General features: G+C 41.8%; 1 protein-coding gene across 1 annotated transcript in view; it reads left to right on the plus strand.

The window, feature by feature from the left end:
* MBOAT2 (membrane bound glycerophospholipid O-acyltransferase 2) overlaps window positions 1-16,153 on the plus strand; it is a 216,005-nt gene extending 199,852 nt beyond the window's left edge. The window contains exons 11-13 of the mRNA XM_090032473.1: window positions 228-360; window positions 10,266-10,417; window positions 14,800-16,153. Coding sequence (XP_089888599.1) covers window positions 228-360; window positions 10,266-10,417; window positions 14,800-15,025 — 511 coding nt within the window. The 3' untranslated portion in view covers window positions 15,026-16,153. The remainder of the gene's footprint in view (window positions 1-227; window positions 361-10,265; window positions 10,418-14,799) is intronic.
* Window positions 16,154-16,396: the final 243 nt, after the last annotated feature.

Here is a 16,396-nt window from a genome sequence, read left to right on the forward strand (position 1 = left end):
GTAACAAAGATCTTTACACTGAAACCTTGTATCAAAGCTCTTAATAAAAGTCCAGCATTTTTTGTAAATCATAATATAATAGTAAAGCTATATAGGTCCAAGATTTAAGAGAATTATGTAATGACATAGGGTTAAATTGCTATTATTTCAAGGGTTTAAATATTTATTGGCACTGTTTTGGTTAGCTTCTTTCTCTAATGTCCTTTTTTAATTTTTTTGGTTGCTAGAGTATGTTATGAGCGAGTGACCTTCAGTCCTACAATCCAAACTTTCATCCTTTCAGCCATTTGGCATGGTGTGTATCCAGGATATTATTTATCATTTCTAACAGGAGTGCTGGTGACACTAGCAGCACGAGCCGTAAGTACCAACCACACTTTTAAACTAGTACGTAGTTCTTTTATAGCTAAGTGACTCTGCTGTAGTGCACAAAAGTGTGCTTCAAAGGACAGAGAGAGTAGAAGACAATCTTCACACAAGGAGTTATCTATTTTTTTAGATGTGGCAGAATGGTTAGGAACAGATGGGCAATAAAAATAGAGCTAGGACTCAGTGTGTGTTTTAGAGCACATCTTTCATGTGAAGTTCAGGTTTTTCCTAACTCCTTCTGATGAAATATTTGTTTTGCCACCTAGCTCAGGTGTAAAGTTTATCTTGAAATGTTCACATGTTACTGATGGGCCTAAAGCTGTCTTGAGGATTTTGGTGGTCTAAGCTATCAATTTCTGGAGAATTTTAAAGCAAATTTCAATCTGGTACTGTCAAAAAAAAAATGTTAACTAAAGCAGTGTTATTTTGTCTCAGCCAGAAAATAGCTTCAATGAATTTTCTTCTCAAATGACTGCCAAGCAGCAGCAGAATAACTTTACAAGCTTTTGACTGGTTTCATTGATGCTATTAAGAGTCTGTAAATCCAGAGAAACAAACCTGTCAAAATACTGTCAGTCTTTCAACATTGCTTTGGAAAACTTTCATTAGAAACAGATGCTGGTATTAGAGTTATCCAAAGGAAGAAAATGACCCCAAATATAGAGGTGGTACTAGGGGAGAGTGTCCCATTAGAACAGTGAGGAAGCTATAAGTGAAGGGAATGATAGTATGTGAAAGCCATGTATACCTTTTGACAGGCAGTCTGAGAGGGAGTTTCAAGATTGATCAGTTAATAATGAAATACATTGTATTTTGATTCCATGCATCTCAAACCACTGTATAAAGATTGTTAAGATCCCTGTTGTAAAGTAATAATCTTTCCTTACAACAGCCCTGAGCCTCTAGAGATGAATATACAAAAAACTCTTTGTAGCCCCTAGGAAGGTTGGGCTCACATCTCAGCTACAGGTTGATGCAAATGGTAGAGTCCTAAATACATGTGCCAGAGTGTGGTACATGAAGGCATTTTGCTTGGCTTGTGTGCCTTGGGGCAGATGGCAAAGGATCCACAAGGGACCTAATCCTTGTTGTGGCAGCACAGCCCAAGCCCCTTCCCTGCTGTCCACCTCAAGGTATGAGTGCACCTGCCACTGGCAACAAGCTGGGCCAGGACTCCCATGGACCCTGGTGCAGTTGCATGCATCCTCCCTGCCACCTGCTGCAAGCATCCCAGGCTCTGTGTGAGCATCTGTACCTTGGGGTGGATGGCAGGGAAGGGGCCAGGGCTTCACTGGCACAACAAGGATCAGGCCCCTTGCGGCTCCCTTACTGTCTGCCCGGGCACACCAACATCTTACAAGTTGAGGTTGCAATGTTTTTGACACTCTACCAAAAAATGTTGCTGACCCCTGATCCAGACTGTTCCCTAACAAAGAATTGGTGCACTCTGTCCTCTTCTCAGCAATGGAGTGGGCTTTCCCATATTACAAATCTTCTGGCTGCCAGCATCTACCCATACCAGGTGCCACATGGCTGCTTGGGAGCTTCACACAGCTTCATTAGCACAGCTGTGCCAGCAGGATGCACAATAATTGTTATTCAACAGCTGTCAGAAAGTATGAATGCATCTACATGGGCTTTCTGGCAGCTTCCTAAAGAAAGCAGAAGCCTTTTGCCTGCACATCTGTTGCTCTGCTGATAGAAAAAGGGACTGCTGTCATGGAGGAGCTGTGAGTATGGTTGCACTCTTTTGGCAGCAGAACTGCGTAGTGGTGACCAGTTAGGGTTCCAGTAAGCTGGGCTTCTTATTAGAATGTTGTCTGGAGGCTCGGGTACTGGGATGCTTCTTATGTATATTTCATATTTACCTCTACTAGCATGTATAGTTCTTTATTTATCAGGATTGAGTTATATACAGAACTATATTATTATTATTATTATTTATTAATTGACTATCTAGAACAGGCTAAGGTCTATTTTTTCATGGTGTTCATTTGCATTTACCCGTCCTTTTTAGGTTTGCAAAGATAAGGATCTCTGAACTCTACCTTTCCCATCCTGCCATACCTCAGCCTGTATTTGGAACATAATATAAAAATTGTTTTGCTGGGTCAGACCAAAGGTACATCTAGTTTCTGACAGCAGCAAGTAAGAAGTTAGATCAGGGCTGTCCAACTTAAGCAGCTAGGGGCCACATGCCCTGTGGCCACAAGGATCCCCCTCCCCCATTGTGTGGCAGCCCCCCTGCAGCACTCCAGCCACCCTGCATGTATGCTCTATTCCCCCTACCTTGCATCTCCTTTCCACTGCTGCATCACATGGCCCTGGCCTCACCCTGAGTGCTCTGTGACCTGGAGTGGGCACAGAACATAGAAGCCAAAAGAGGGAGGAGGAAGCCCAGAGACTCTGGCTGCTGTTGCAGCTGGTGTGATAGGTGGAGCTGCAGCCAGGTGGGAACTTGGGGGCTGCAACTTAATGTGGCCTATTGACCACCAGTTGGACAGCCCTGCTTTAGATGAAGAGTGTTAGAAACCAAGGAGATGTTGTATGATCCATTCCCTATCATACTCACCCAGTCACCAGCAGTAGGTTACATCCCTAATTCTGCTGATTTCATTCATTAACCATTTAATGTTTCATAAATAGATCCTTATTAGTGTCACTCACTGATTTTAAAATTTGATCCTTCCGTGCTTAAATAATGTAGTTTTCCGCATAAATCTCTGAAACTCAAGACAGTATGGTGGGCATGAATTTAAGAAAAAGCATGTTGAAATGTTACTTTGAACAGAGCTGCCACTTTATGAGACTTAAAAACTTGACTTGTTTAACTCAGAAACAGAAGCTGAGAGGGGATGTGACTGCTTGTCTTGTGTATAGATCAGGGGAGATAAACACCAGGGGTCTAGAAGAGTTATTTAAGCTAAAGGACAGTGTTTGCACAAGAGCAGGCAGGAATAAATTTGTCATGAATCATATTGATTTGGAAATAAAGGGCGCCGATACACATGCAGTGAGGCTGCTCCAATGTCCTGTAACTACAGTGCATCAGAGCAGACTCAATTATCTCACTCCAGCATCACATGCATCAGTGTCCCTGTACTGAAAAATGGTGGTGGGGGTTCTTTAACTAAAGCACCCCCACCACCATTTTTCAGTGTGGGGATGTTGATACAAGTAACACTGGGCACTTTAATTCGAGTGGTGCTTGGAGCCACTCTTAATTAAAGTGCCCTCCCCTGGAGCATGTCTATAAATGCCCAAGGTTTCTAAACACCAGAGAAGTGTTCTGGAACAGTCTTCCAATAGGAATAGTGAGGGCAAACATCTAACCAGAGTTAAATCAGAGCTTGAAAAGTTTATGAAAAGGATTTTATAACATGGGTGCCCACCATAGGAAAATGAGCTTGCTGCTGCGAGAGGTCTCATCCAGTTCTGTGTTTCTAGGGCCTGGCAGCTCTGACAGTAATATGGCATAATAGTTGCATAGCAGTTTTACAACCTTCTTAATCCTTTGAAGTAGGGATGTGTTTAATCTCATTTTGGTAGTGACTAAGATGGAAAGCTATGTGACTTCTCAAAATCATGGAGAAGGTGGTATATAAATACTAGCTAATTGCCTGTCAAAAATGATGGGGGAAGAGGGCTGGGATGGAGTGCTGCCATGTAACACCCCATGCTGCCGCCATTCTGCCTTTTGCAAGGAGAAGGGTGGGGGAATCGAGGCCAGTGCTGCTGGCCTTGGCTCCCTCACTCTGTCCAGTCCTCGGTGCAGCTTCGGAGTCATGGCAGCACTCCCCCATGCTTGGAGCACACTGGCTGTTTCCACCAGCCAGTCAGAGGGCGAATAAAGCATTACAGACGGACAGACTTAGGCTTTTATAATATTAGAACGTAAATCGAGCAGAGAGAGAGTGTATAAAAAATCCAAGAGCAGAATTTTGGCATTTCCCTAAAACAGGCCACATGACACTGAATTGGTCTGGATCTTAGCTGTAAATGGAGAATTCAGCTGGTATGCTCACCAACAGCAATTCTGCAAATACACTTGACCTACAATTTTTGAAAATCTCTAGATTTTATAGATTCTTTAAATTTGAGTGGGAACCAGATTGGTTGACAGCGTTCTTTGTAATTGTGTTTAAATTTCATTACTACTAAATATGCCAATGGTAGCATTTTGGGTAGGGCAGAATTTCTGAATGGTTTTCAGAGGCAGCCCTAGAATTGAATATAGTGATCCTATTTAACTTCTTGAAGACATAGAAAATTCTGACAAGGTCCATACCACTAAAAGCATATACCCAAACTGGGAAGGAAAATTCTGACTGCTGCTACTCTCTGGATCACGAAAGAATACAAAAGGACTCTTTTATGTTAAAGTGTAAACCCTGAATTGAGCACAAAATTCTTGTCTCGGTTTCAAATTATTATTTCCTAATATCTCAATTTCTCCTCTCACCTTCGCCCCAATGACGCAGTCCTTGATTACATGACTACTAATGCAGGACACAGCCCATTGCTCCTAGCAGTTGTTACAGACTCAGGAGCACATCTATTTCATCTGTAGCCTTATGTAAAGATATGAGAACTTGCAAATGCACTTGACTTTATCCTTTGAGGCAGACATAGTCTGTTGATGAGATCAGCACAAACTACTAACTATATACAGATTTAAAGCTTGGTTGAAAGGAATTGGGTCAGTAAGGCTACTGCTGATACCAGAGCTGCTTTCAAGCTCCCTAAAAAATCTTTCCTCAAATTGAAGATCAAAGAGAAGCCGATAACTGCCAAAACTGCCTGTCAAGAAACAAGTTTATTGAACAAAAGACAAAAACAGTTCATTAGAGGGAACCAGGTATCTTGCTTTCCACTGTAAATAGAATAATCCTATATACCAATAATCTTCATCTCTGCGCTCCACTTGATTTTAATAACCAATTGGGATGTATTTGTATCTCACTTTCTATAAGTCATAAGTCTTCAAGTTTGTCAATAATAGACATGTAACTAGCAATTTTAGGTGCCTTGGATAGAGATGCTGTCAGGCAGCTTCCCCCCCACTGCCACCTACCTATTTCCATTAGTTTAAAAAAATCACTTGTACCTTAATATATATCTGCCCACAGTCTGTATTTAATTTACCTTTTATTTATTCCTCCCATCACTTCCCTAACACAGTCAACTGAAGGCACATTCCTCTCCACCCTCCCACTCCCACTATAGCTGTTTTATCAGTATTTCTTGTTTTCATGAATCTTTAAATATACCTGTTCCAGGTCAGCAGTGTTGCTGCAGGCAGAGGCAGAGGGACAGGGTAGAGTCTGGCAGGGTGGTGGAGTGGCATGGCAGCAGGCACAGCAGCTGCTGTGGAGGAGCAAGGCAAGCAGCCTGGAGCAGGCACCACCACACCCAGAAAGGACAGTTCCCGGGTTGCTTGGGGAAATATCTGTTCTCTCCAGGAAGGTTTACTTCACAGTATTTTACTGTGCAGTTGGCCTTTTATAGCATTAATTGCATGTGTAGACATAATTTCATAGTTGGTAGGGTCAGAAGGGACTTGAGCAGATCATCAAGTCTGACCCCCTGCTATGGGCAGGAAAGAGTACTGGGGTCAAATGACCCCGGCAAGGTGTTCATCCAGGCTCCTTTTAAGGACCCCCAGGGTAGAAGCCAGCACCACTTCTCTTGGAAGTTTGTTCCAGAGCCTAGCCACCCTGACAGTGAAGTAGCACCTCTTGATGTTTAGCTTGAATCTACCCTCTGCCAGCTTGTGACCGTTATATGCTCAGTAATGGCTTGTTTCATCAAGTACAATCCAACCATCTTCCAGACAACCCAATCCAAACCTGGTAGATCTCATCTTCAGTAGATAAGTGAGCAAAAGTCTTTATCTAACTAGAGAGAGGCAGCATCTGATTAACTGAGCTTAGGTTCACAAAGCTTCTGCTAAATTAATCTATAAAGTGCAAATCTGCCCTCCTTTTTTGATGGTTTGAGTAGCACTGATCCTGGGAGGGAGTTGGAGTAGAGGACCTCTGGAGGTTCCTTCCATCCCTACTCCTTAATTATTCTGTGATTAATCAACCAGATTGTTTGAGTGGTGAACAGCCAGGTTAGTTTTGTTGAGTGGAATTTTGTGGACATTATAAGGGAGGAGAGAGAAATCCTGCCATTCCTCATACTTGTGGTGAAAAACTTTTAAAAGAGTGCAATATGGAGAGTTTTCAAAGTTGTATGCAATTTATGGCCTCTCAAATTTCCAGATTTTTTCTCCAACTTGTGTATTGAACCAGAAGCTTCCGGGATCTCTTCCTGTGGGTTGTCCAGAGTGGCCAGGAAACCTTAAAAGTCAGTCAGCTCACAAGTCTGGATGATTCTAAGAGAATGCTAGTTAATAGCTTTTAGGTATGATTGTAACTTCTCTTTGCAGTACTTAATGCATATTTATTTGCCATTCTAAATGTATTAGTAATACAACATCTAGCAAGGCCTTATTAAAAATTTGAGTAACCTTGGCTGTGATCTAGTAGGTTAAAATTAATTTGTTTGCAGAATACTTCAGTAAGTTATTAATAAATAGCATCTGTTTAAAGTTGCCCACAAGCATGAAAAGTACAAGCAGATTTTCCAAGCAGCTATTTATATAAATTGTTTCACCTAGTGCAGTGATTCTTAACCAGGGTGCTGTGAGTTATTTGAAGGGTGCTGCAAGGTATAAGCAGAAAAGTTAATTCCTTGCCTGACTGCCCAACTCCTCTGCAAGGAGATAAGCACAGTAATAAGCTAGTTTTTTTAATTGGGGTGCCAGTCAATTGATGAAAGTTATGGAAAGGTGCTTTGAGTCTCAAAGTTGAGAACCATTGTCCTAGTGGGATTGATTTGAGGAAGGATTAAATGAATTGCATATCTGTAACTTGGCTAAGTAACTGCTGATGAATCAAATAATATAATGCAGGTATTTGGAATGTTAAGAAAGGGAAACCTAAATATTGGACTAATCCAACAAAATCTGTAACACTAGAAAAGTCATCTTCTAAAGCTCTAGATGCACTGTACAGGGCAGATTTGCCTTGGTGGGTTATAAAGTAAGTGATTTACATTCATGCTTGATATCTAACTTATGATACTATATCTTTAAATAAAATGTGTACAACTACCCAGGCTGGGTTTATTCGTATTGCAGTGGTGCCTTCAAGCTCCAGAGATCAAGACTTCACTGTGTTCTTGCTAAACAGAGTACATATAATGACAAGCCACACAAAGCTGCTTTCCCCCTAATGAAACCGCATGCATTTCTTGCAAGAAAATGAGGCCTGGAGGGGGGACAAAGTTACAGCAAGCTGATTGTTTGATATGTCACAAGTTCAGAACACTTAAACTATCTAGTTATTGACATATTAGAACATAGGAACATAAAAACATAAGAAGTGTCATTCTGGGTCAGATCAATGGTCCATCTAGCCCAGTAGTCTGTCTCCAACAGTGGCATGAGTGGATCATTTAGAGGAAGAGCATTGAACTGGATATATCTAGAGTTCATTCTCCTCCCCGGCATTCACTATTATTGGTTTGGAGATGTCAGAGATATCATCAGGCTTTCTTTTTAATAGCTATTGATAGATCTGTCATCCATGAGTTGGTTTAGTCCCTTTTTGAACCTAGCTATACAATCTGCCTCTATCCTCTTGTGGTAATGACTTCCATAAATTAACTAGTAGCTGCATAAAAAAGTACTTTCTCATATTAGTTTTAAACCTGTCTCATATTAATGTCAGTGAGTGCCCTCTAGTTCTAGTTTTCTGTGTCTTGGTGAATAACAGTTCCCTGTTCAGTTGATGCACTCCTTCATGATTTTATTGGATCTTTATCATATCCCACCTTAGCCACCTTTCTAAACTTGAGTCTTAGCCTTGTTAGTCTCTTTTGGTATGGCATCTGTTCCATTCCCGTAATCATTTTTGGTTGCTGTTCTCTTTACTTTTTCCAATTCTACTACATCCTTTTTGAGATGTGGATACCAGAATTGCATGTAGTAGCGAAGATGTGGGCTTGTCATGGATTTGTATATTGGCATAATGTTTCCTGTTGCTTTCAATTCACTTCTTAATAAGGCCCAACATTTCATTGTCTGTTTTTTGCCTGCTGCTGCATATTGAGCTGATGTTTTTAGAGAACTACCTACGATGACTCAAAGGCAAGGTCTGAGTTGTAATAGCCAGTTTAGAACCCAGCATTGCATGTATGTAGTTGAGGTGTGCATTACCTTGTATTTATTGACATTGAAGCTCATCTGCCATTATCACTTAGCTTGGTGAGAAATTTCTACAGCTTCTTTGCTAGAATTGAGGGTTGGAGGAGTTGTTTAAAGAATGGTGGTATAGAGGCCTGCTAGAGTTTTAAAAGAACCTTGTATTGTGCAAAAAAGAGCTATATCATCGGAAACACAAAGGCGCTTGAAGAGAAATTGGACAAATGAGCAAGGGAGCCTGAGATTACTGGCACAGCCCAGATACAAGCTAATAACTTTACACTATTCAGGTAGCAAGGCTAAAACTCAGGGACATTACAGGTTAAAAATAGTGTGTGTTTGCTGAGGAGAAGAGGGAAACTGCAGAAATAAATGCAGTAGCTTCAGCAAATTATGTGGAAAATTAAAGTGGATCACAAACTGAACATGCATCAACAAAGTAAAATTGCAGAAAAAAACTAATACTGTTTTGGGATGTATTTAATAAGGAGTATTGTGTAAGTTGCAGGAATTGATTCTTCCCTCCTCCCTAATATTGAGGCCTTAGCTGGGATGCAGAAAAAGTAGAGAGAGACCCCAAAGGGAAAGCAACAAAAATGGTTAGAATTTTTGAAAACATGACATGAGGAAGGGTTGAAATAATTAGGAATATTTCTTGCAGACAAGAAGACTGAGGGGAAAATTTGATAAGTTTTCAATGCAGAAACATTTTTAAGACAAGGATCATGCTCAGTTGTTTTGGGGGAGGATAGGTCAAGAAGTAATGGGCTTAGATTGACACAAGGGAGATTTAAATTAGGGAATTCAACACTGGACCAGATCACCTAGACAGACTATAAGGATCTCTGTTATTAGAAGGTTTTAAGTGCTGGTTAGGCCAGTGATTCTCAGTCAGGGTGCCATGTGAGAGGAGGAGATAAGCAGGTGCCAGGAGATGAGCACAGGCTCAGGGTTGTCCCTGCCTGGCTGCTGCCCCACCCTTCTGCAAGGAGGTAAGCACTGTAATAAATGCATGAGTGTTTTAAATGGGGTGTTGCTCAATTCACAAAAGTTATGGAGGGGCACCTCAAGTCAAATGGGTGCCTCAAATCTAAAAAGTTTGAGAACCACTAAGTTAGACACAGATTTATCTGGGACATTTTTTAAAAGGATACACCAACCTTTAGCAGGATTTGGATTAGATGACCGTTAGGGGTGTCTTTTAGCACTGTTCTTCTATTTTGTTTTCATATTATTCATAAATCTGTGTATGGGAAGTTAGTTGACATTTATTGTAAAACAAAACTGTTGGGAAGAATAAACATGATATTATGCTGAAGGCTAGTGTACAGAAACCAACTGTGCCTATAGCCAGCGAATCCTTGATTAGGTTAAGAGGGACTGTAAAACAGTGGCACATTTAAAGCATACTTTGACTATGGATCCTTGATCTGTGGATTGCCATTGAATCTGCCTTGCAGTGTCTCTCTCATCTTAAAGTATGTGAAACAGTCCCCCATCATCTGTCCTTGTCAGCAAAATGAGAACAGAAGAGGTTGGTGATAAACTAAGCTTGAAATCATTTTTGGTAGTAGAACGAAAACTCTCGCTCAGTAAAAATGTTTGGTTTCTAATGTGTCTTTTACCCGCTTTTTTTTTTTTAAAGGTGAGAAACAACATTAGACACTACTTCATTGACTTCTCCCTTGTTAAACTGTTCTACGATATCATAACATGGATGGCAACTCAATTAGCAATAAGTTACACAGTTGTGCCATTTGTGTTGCTTTCTGTAAAACCATCTTTCACATTTTATAGGTAAGTACATTTTAATTTTGTTTTTCTTAAATCCCTGTAACTGGAAACTAGTTGGATTATTCTCTGTGCCAAGACATTGCCTTTGAATGGTGAATAAAAGTGTAACATTTGGGTCATTGCCTTACCTCCTGAGCAATTTGTCATCCACAGCTTGGAAAAGCAAAACGGAACAAGTGACAGCTCCATAGCACCGCTTAAACGCCACAGGAGTAGGTGTTTATTGTATAAAGTGACTGTCACAAATTATCAGTCAAGAGAAGATAAATAAATATGTTCTCCTTTAAAAGAGAGCATAGCTAAAATGGCCTGATGATTGATTGATTTTAAAATGCATTCGGATTCTCATTACTGGGAAACAAGATGCACATAGGCATGTGCAAACCCTCTTAAGAACAGACAAGGTTCATATTAGTGTTGTGTGGTTCCTGATTCGATTTGGCCCAATTCAAATCGGAGGACCCTTGAATCTCTCCTAATTGAATCGGAACCCTCTGAATCGTTTCAGAGAGATTCAGAAAGATTTGGCCATAGACACAGCTTTAAATGTTTTTTTCTGCATACCTGTAGGTAGTAGGTGGTTCGTGAACGCTGCGATGCTGGGGTGGATGAAGTGTCCCACAGAAGGGTGGGGGGTTCCTCAGCACACTTGGCAGCAGACCTGGAAGTGGACCAGAAGCACTTCCAGGTCCGCAGGGGAGCACACAGGGGGTCCCCCTGCACCCTCCTGGCTTAGCAACTGGTGCTTCCTTGGTCTGGGAGGGCACTGGGCCCCCCCTGCAGCCGATTGCTGTGTCTAGACCAGAAGCTGTGTCTGTGTCCAAATCACTGATTCTCTGAATCGGCATCGAATCTGTAGAGTCGGAGTCAGCTGAATCGAATAGGGGACAGTGATCCGAATCAACAAATCGAATCGCTGCCCCGATTCAGGCCAAGTCCAAATCCAAATTGAATAGGGCCTGCTTTGCACACCCCCTAGTTCATATGTATTGTAGCACAGGGTTTCACCCAACTTGACTGGGGGTCTTTCACAGGGGCTGCCACTCTTCTGGTAGTTCTCTTTCTTGCTGTTGGCATCTCCAGTATTTTCCATTTAGGCCTGGCCTTATGTTCTTTTAATTGCGTTTAAATTTAAGCAACTTTACCATCAGAGAACATAGTTCATCTTCCTTTTTCAAGTAGTTAAGCTCCCTCCAGCAAACTAGTCTGTATCAGTTTGCTCCATATTGATTCTTTAGCAAATGCGTTAGCTAGACATACTTCTCTCTGGAAACTTACATTTCTTCTGGTACTTTTTTCCTGCACATCCTTATAGTAAGTGTGTATGGGCCTCCACCACTCAAGTTTGGAAAACTTCGCTTTAGCTGTACCTACCTCTACAGCAAACCGTAGTTGCAAGCTCTGCATTGAGGGCATAAAAGGCAGCAGCTTGCTTCCTGCTCTTTGATTCCACTTGGCTTGAGACCAGTTTTTATTTCAGCATATGTGGCTTGCAGACCCTTTGAAGTCCTTCTTTTGAAGATCTGCTAATTTGCTAATAAAAAAAGCGGTAATTTTTTTTTGCTCTTCTTCGCCTTTTGGGGTCTATCACATGTATGGGCTTGGATTCCCCCCATACCTTTCATCTGCACCACTCCATGGCACTGCCATTTTAGGGACCATCTTCCCATTCCTAGCTCCTGGTTAAGTCATTGGGTTCCACTTTTGATCCCTGGACAAGGCAGCTACCCTGGGAGGCTGTACACAGTTGCCCCAGCTGGACCCAAGTAGGGATCCTGGTGCCCCTCTCAGCCAGTAAAGAGCTATATAAGTAAGGTTGGCCTGATGCACCCCAGCTGGCCAAGCCATATAGGATGTTTATCTAGTTCCTAACTTTACATACCAGCCAGCTTCACTGTGTCCTTTATGACTCCAGGTAACTTGGTGGTTCCCTGGAACTGATATGTTTGCTTCTGGCAGATCTGTCATTAGTATTGCATTCAACTCCACCAGTACTTCACTGGCCTTGTCCTTTTTGTTTTATCTTCAGCATGTGATATATGCAGCACCACTTGTGCTTGTTGGCTCAGTAGAGTCCTTGTTATGGTATGGAGCACAGAACTGAATCACAGGTCTTACTGCAGGAGTAGGCAAAATTGTAGCCCATGGGCTGGACCCAGCCTGCTAAAGGATTTTGTCGAGTCTGCAGCAGGTCCCTCAGTTGCACCCAGCCCAGGCATGGGGGTCTGCGGGGCTGGGGCAACTCAGTGGCCAGACTCCATTTCCTGGTAGCCCTGGCAGCAACAGCTCCTTCTGGCTGCCATAGCTGCTGGACCCAGCCCTGCTGCCTAGACACTCCAGCCTATCCACCCCACACCTACCACTGGGGGTGGGACCCCCATGGGCAAGGCATGTTTGGCTGGGTGACTAGGATGGGGCCATGGGCAGGTGGGGGGCAGTGTCCAGGTGTGAGATGGAGGTCAGGGCTGGGGAGACCCTGGGCTCTTGCGGTGCTGACAATGTGGGGCCAGGACAGAGCCATGATCCACTGCATACATGTCCCTGTGACAGGTGCCAGTTTCATGGGCAGGGACATGCAGGGAACTGATCACAGCTCGCCCCCAGCCTTGTGCTGTCACTGCACCAAGATCCTGGACCTGGTCCCCGTCCTAGCCCCGGATGTAGCTCCCAGCTGTGTGCCCTGGCCACACGGTTCCCAGCCAGTATCCGTGGAGACCCTGATATTGCAGGGCAGTGACAGTGTAGGGCTGGGGTTGGGACATGTGGGGAGCAGATTGTGGATCTGCACTGGCCCTGCATTGTCACCATCCCACAATCCCAGGGTCTCCATGTTTCCATCCTGGAGACCAGCTGTGGGCTGCATGGCCAGGGTCCCGTAGCAGGGGCTTGCAGGCATGGATTATGGCTCCTGCCCCGAGTCTCAGCCCTGCGCTTCCACGACCCCAGCCCATGATCCTGACCTTGCTTGCCTGCTCTGCTCCTGAACACCACTCACATTGGCCCGTGGCCCCATCCCACATAAGGGGTTTTGGTGAGCTGTTGCATGGGGTGGGGGGAAGGATTGGTACTGACTCATCCCACAACAGCTCAGCAAAACTCCCTGTGTGGCCTGCAGGCCCAAATAATTGCCCACCCCTGTCTTACTGGTTAGTCCTAAAGGTCTGGCCTGGGCCTGAAACCTTACCCCTCATGGCTTCCGCTTTGTGCTTGTATGTTCCTCTGTGGCCCATACCTAATGTTCATGATAGGTCATATTGCTCATGTCTTGCTCCTGTACCTCAGCCTCCCTGATTCCTCCAAATCAATCATTGCTGATGCTGGCTAGTAAAAGAAGGTATGGGAAATATGAACTATTCTCTATACTCCGAGCATGGGTATAAGGAGAATTAAAGCTAGGGTATACTATATAGGCATTGCTAAGGCAAATAGCCTCAGAGCTTGAGTGTTTGTAATGCATATGCACACACAATGAGGATGTGCACGTGGACAACATCTCTCTAAGAACTCTAGTTGCTTCTGCATCTAAATAACTTGTATTCCTGGCATGGAACAAGTCCTTACTTACCTTGATTTGGCCTGAAGGCAACTTTTTCACCTTCTTTATAGATTTCATACATTACATATAAGAGTATACTACCTCTGTGGAAACTTTAGGACTGCTACCGAGAATCAAGCCACTCCCACTTTTCAAAGGCACAATAGGTATCCTCACTGAGCATCCCCATAACATCTTCCTAATACAGGGGTTCTCAAACTGTGGGTTGTGACCCTTTGGGGGGGTCACAAGCAACTTAAAAGGGACTCTGTGCTGCAGATTTCAGTGGTGGGTCTTTTCACCAAATTCCTGGCTCCTCTAAGAGCAATTCTGGATCAGATGACAGCTCCACAGGCTGACTCCAGCTCACAGGCCAAATGTTTGACACCCTGGCTTTAGTTATTCTGTGTGGTGTATTGAGCCCTACCTGTGCCCTCAGTGCTGCACACAGACCCTTAATATGGCTTTATCTAGAATGCAAAAATGATTATGTAGGGTCTTTTGTTATCATTATTCACTCCCTTTTTCTCTTCTCATTGCTCAATTTTTTCTTTTTCTTTTGGTTTTAGGCATCTAATGTTTCTTTTTTTTTTTTTTTTTTTAAATGAAGTATAGCATAAGGGTTATACTGTTAAGTAAGCCAAAATGTGTTAGACTTCTCAGACACCCAGTGGCAATGTGATTTGCAAAGCTGTGTATGTACATTGCAGTCTGTACTGAGAGATGTCACACTGAAGTTTTTCTTGGTAAATGTACTTTTACCATGGAGCTTGTTATTTTTCAGTAGTGTCATATTTAACAATAAATATAATGAGGAAAGATTTTACTTTTTCTCTCTCTTTCCCCCTAGCTCCTGGTATTTTTGTCTTCACGTTGTCTGCATTTTAGTGTTGTTGCTATTTCCAATGAAAAGAACTCAAAAAGGAAGAAAAGAGCAAGAAAGTGTGCAACCCTCATGTTCCAAAAAACTAAAGCAGGAAGAAAATGCTTTCCAACAGAACAGTTATTCCACAACAACTAATAGTTTCAATCAGAAGCAAGAAGTAACCCGCAGATATCCATCACAGAAACAATGATTGAGGAATGCTATGATGAATATATTTTGTATGTTTTCAAAATCCATTTTTAGCACCTTTTAACAGGGTTTGTATTTGTTTGCAAAGATGTTTAGTAAGAAAAGAATGCATTTCCTAGGAATATCACATACAATGGTAAGACTAGAAGCAAAGCAAATTAATCCCTCCCATGTCATGTCCCTGTGGGTCATGCCTTGTATATGAAATATTACCATTATTTCAATGGGCACTCAGGACTTACAGCGTATGTCCATAGGGTCATATGTGTGCCCCTTTGCTGAATGTACGTTGAGCATCCCAAGGCACTGATGAGGTAGAAAAGAATGATTAATCTAGATTAACATATGGAAAGAAAATTTTCCAAATGAATGACTTGCCTTAAACCCTCTATTTACTGAAATATTGTTTTTAAGTGGTATTTTCATATTTAATATTATGTGAAAATCATATGTCAGAAGGATGTTGGATGATATCAAAAAGAACAGGAACATGACATTGGAAATCATGGAAAGGTTCTGTATCTTTAAAAAGCATTGCAATAAACATCTCAGTATTTGGAGGGTTTCCTTAAAGTATCTGAAATTTATAGTACATTGCAGAACTGTAAACATTACTGATGCCAAATTAGGTTAGTTTGAGAGAGAGTCTAATTGTAAAGAGCCCTTCTGAAAAGAATTTTTAAAACTAAAGATTTACCTTTTCAGAGTGGATAACTATTCTGGATTCCTTTTATTTTTAAAGTGAAGTTTCTAGTTAGAGACAAAATGGCAGCCATAGTAGGACACAGATGAAGACACTGTGTAAATACCAGGCTTTGGGTACAAGTTCTTATTACCCTTAGGTACAAGAATGTCTTATTTTATTTAAGTATTTTACAAATATTTACTTTGAATATCTTAAGAGGAGTAAGAAGAAATCATTCAGAAGTTTATCAGACAAAATGGTTAGTTGAAAGCACTTACAGAATCAAAAATAGCCAGATTACCGTGAAGTTATAGCTCTAGTCCATAGAAAGATTAAACTGCAATGTTAATGAGAGAAAGAGCACTTCACCTTAGAAATATCCTGCAGCCTAAAAAGTCTGTGGGCTTTAAGATTTTTTTTTTTTTTTTTTTTTTTTTTAAAGTAGAATGTCAGAAAAAGAATTCTCACACATTTTTAGGTAAATTGTGAGAAACTAATGTCTAGGAATATGAATCTGACAATTCATTTTGATATTCAATCATGGGAATTATCCTGCAATTATATCTATTAAAGACCATTTATTGTGATAATGGTCCCTGCTGGAGAAATGTCCTAAAGGGCTACATTTTATTTGATTATATTCTATATTTTCATATGATTTTTAGTAAATGAAAAAACTGTTTATTC

This window comes from Crocodylus siamensis, chromosome 1, assembly GCF_052110815.1.
Source record: "Crocodylus siamensis isolate JL-2025a chromosome 1, ASM5211081v1, whole genome shotgun sequence".
Classification (NCBI taxonomy): Eukaryota; Metazoa; Chordata; order Crocodylia; family Crocodylidae; genus Crocodylus; species Crocodylus siamensis.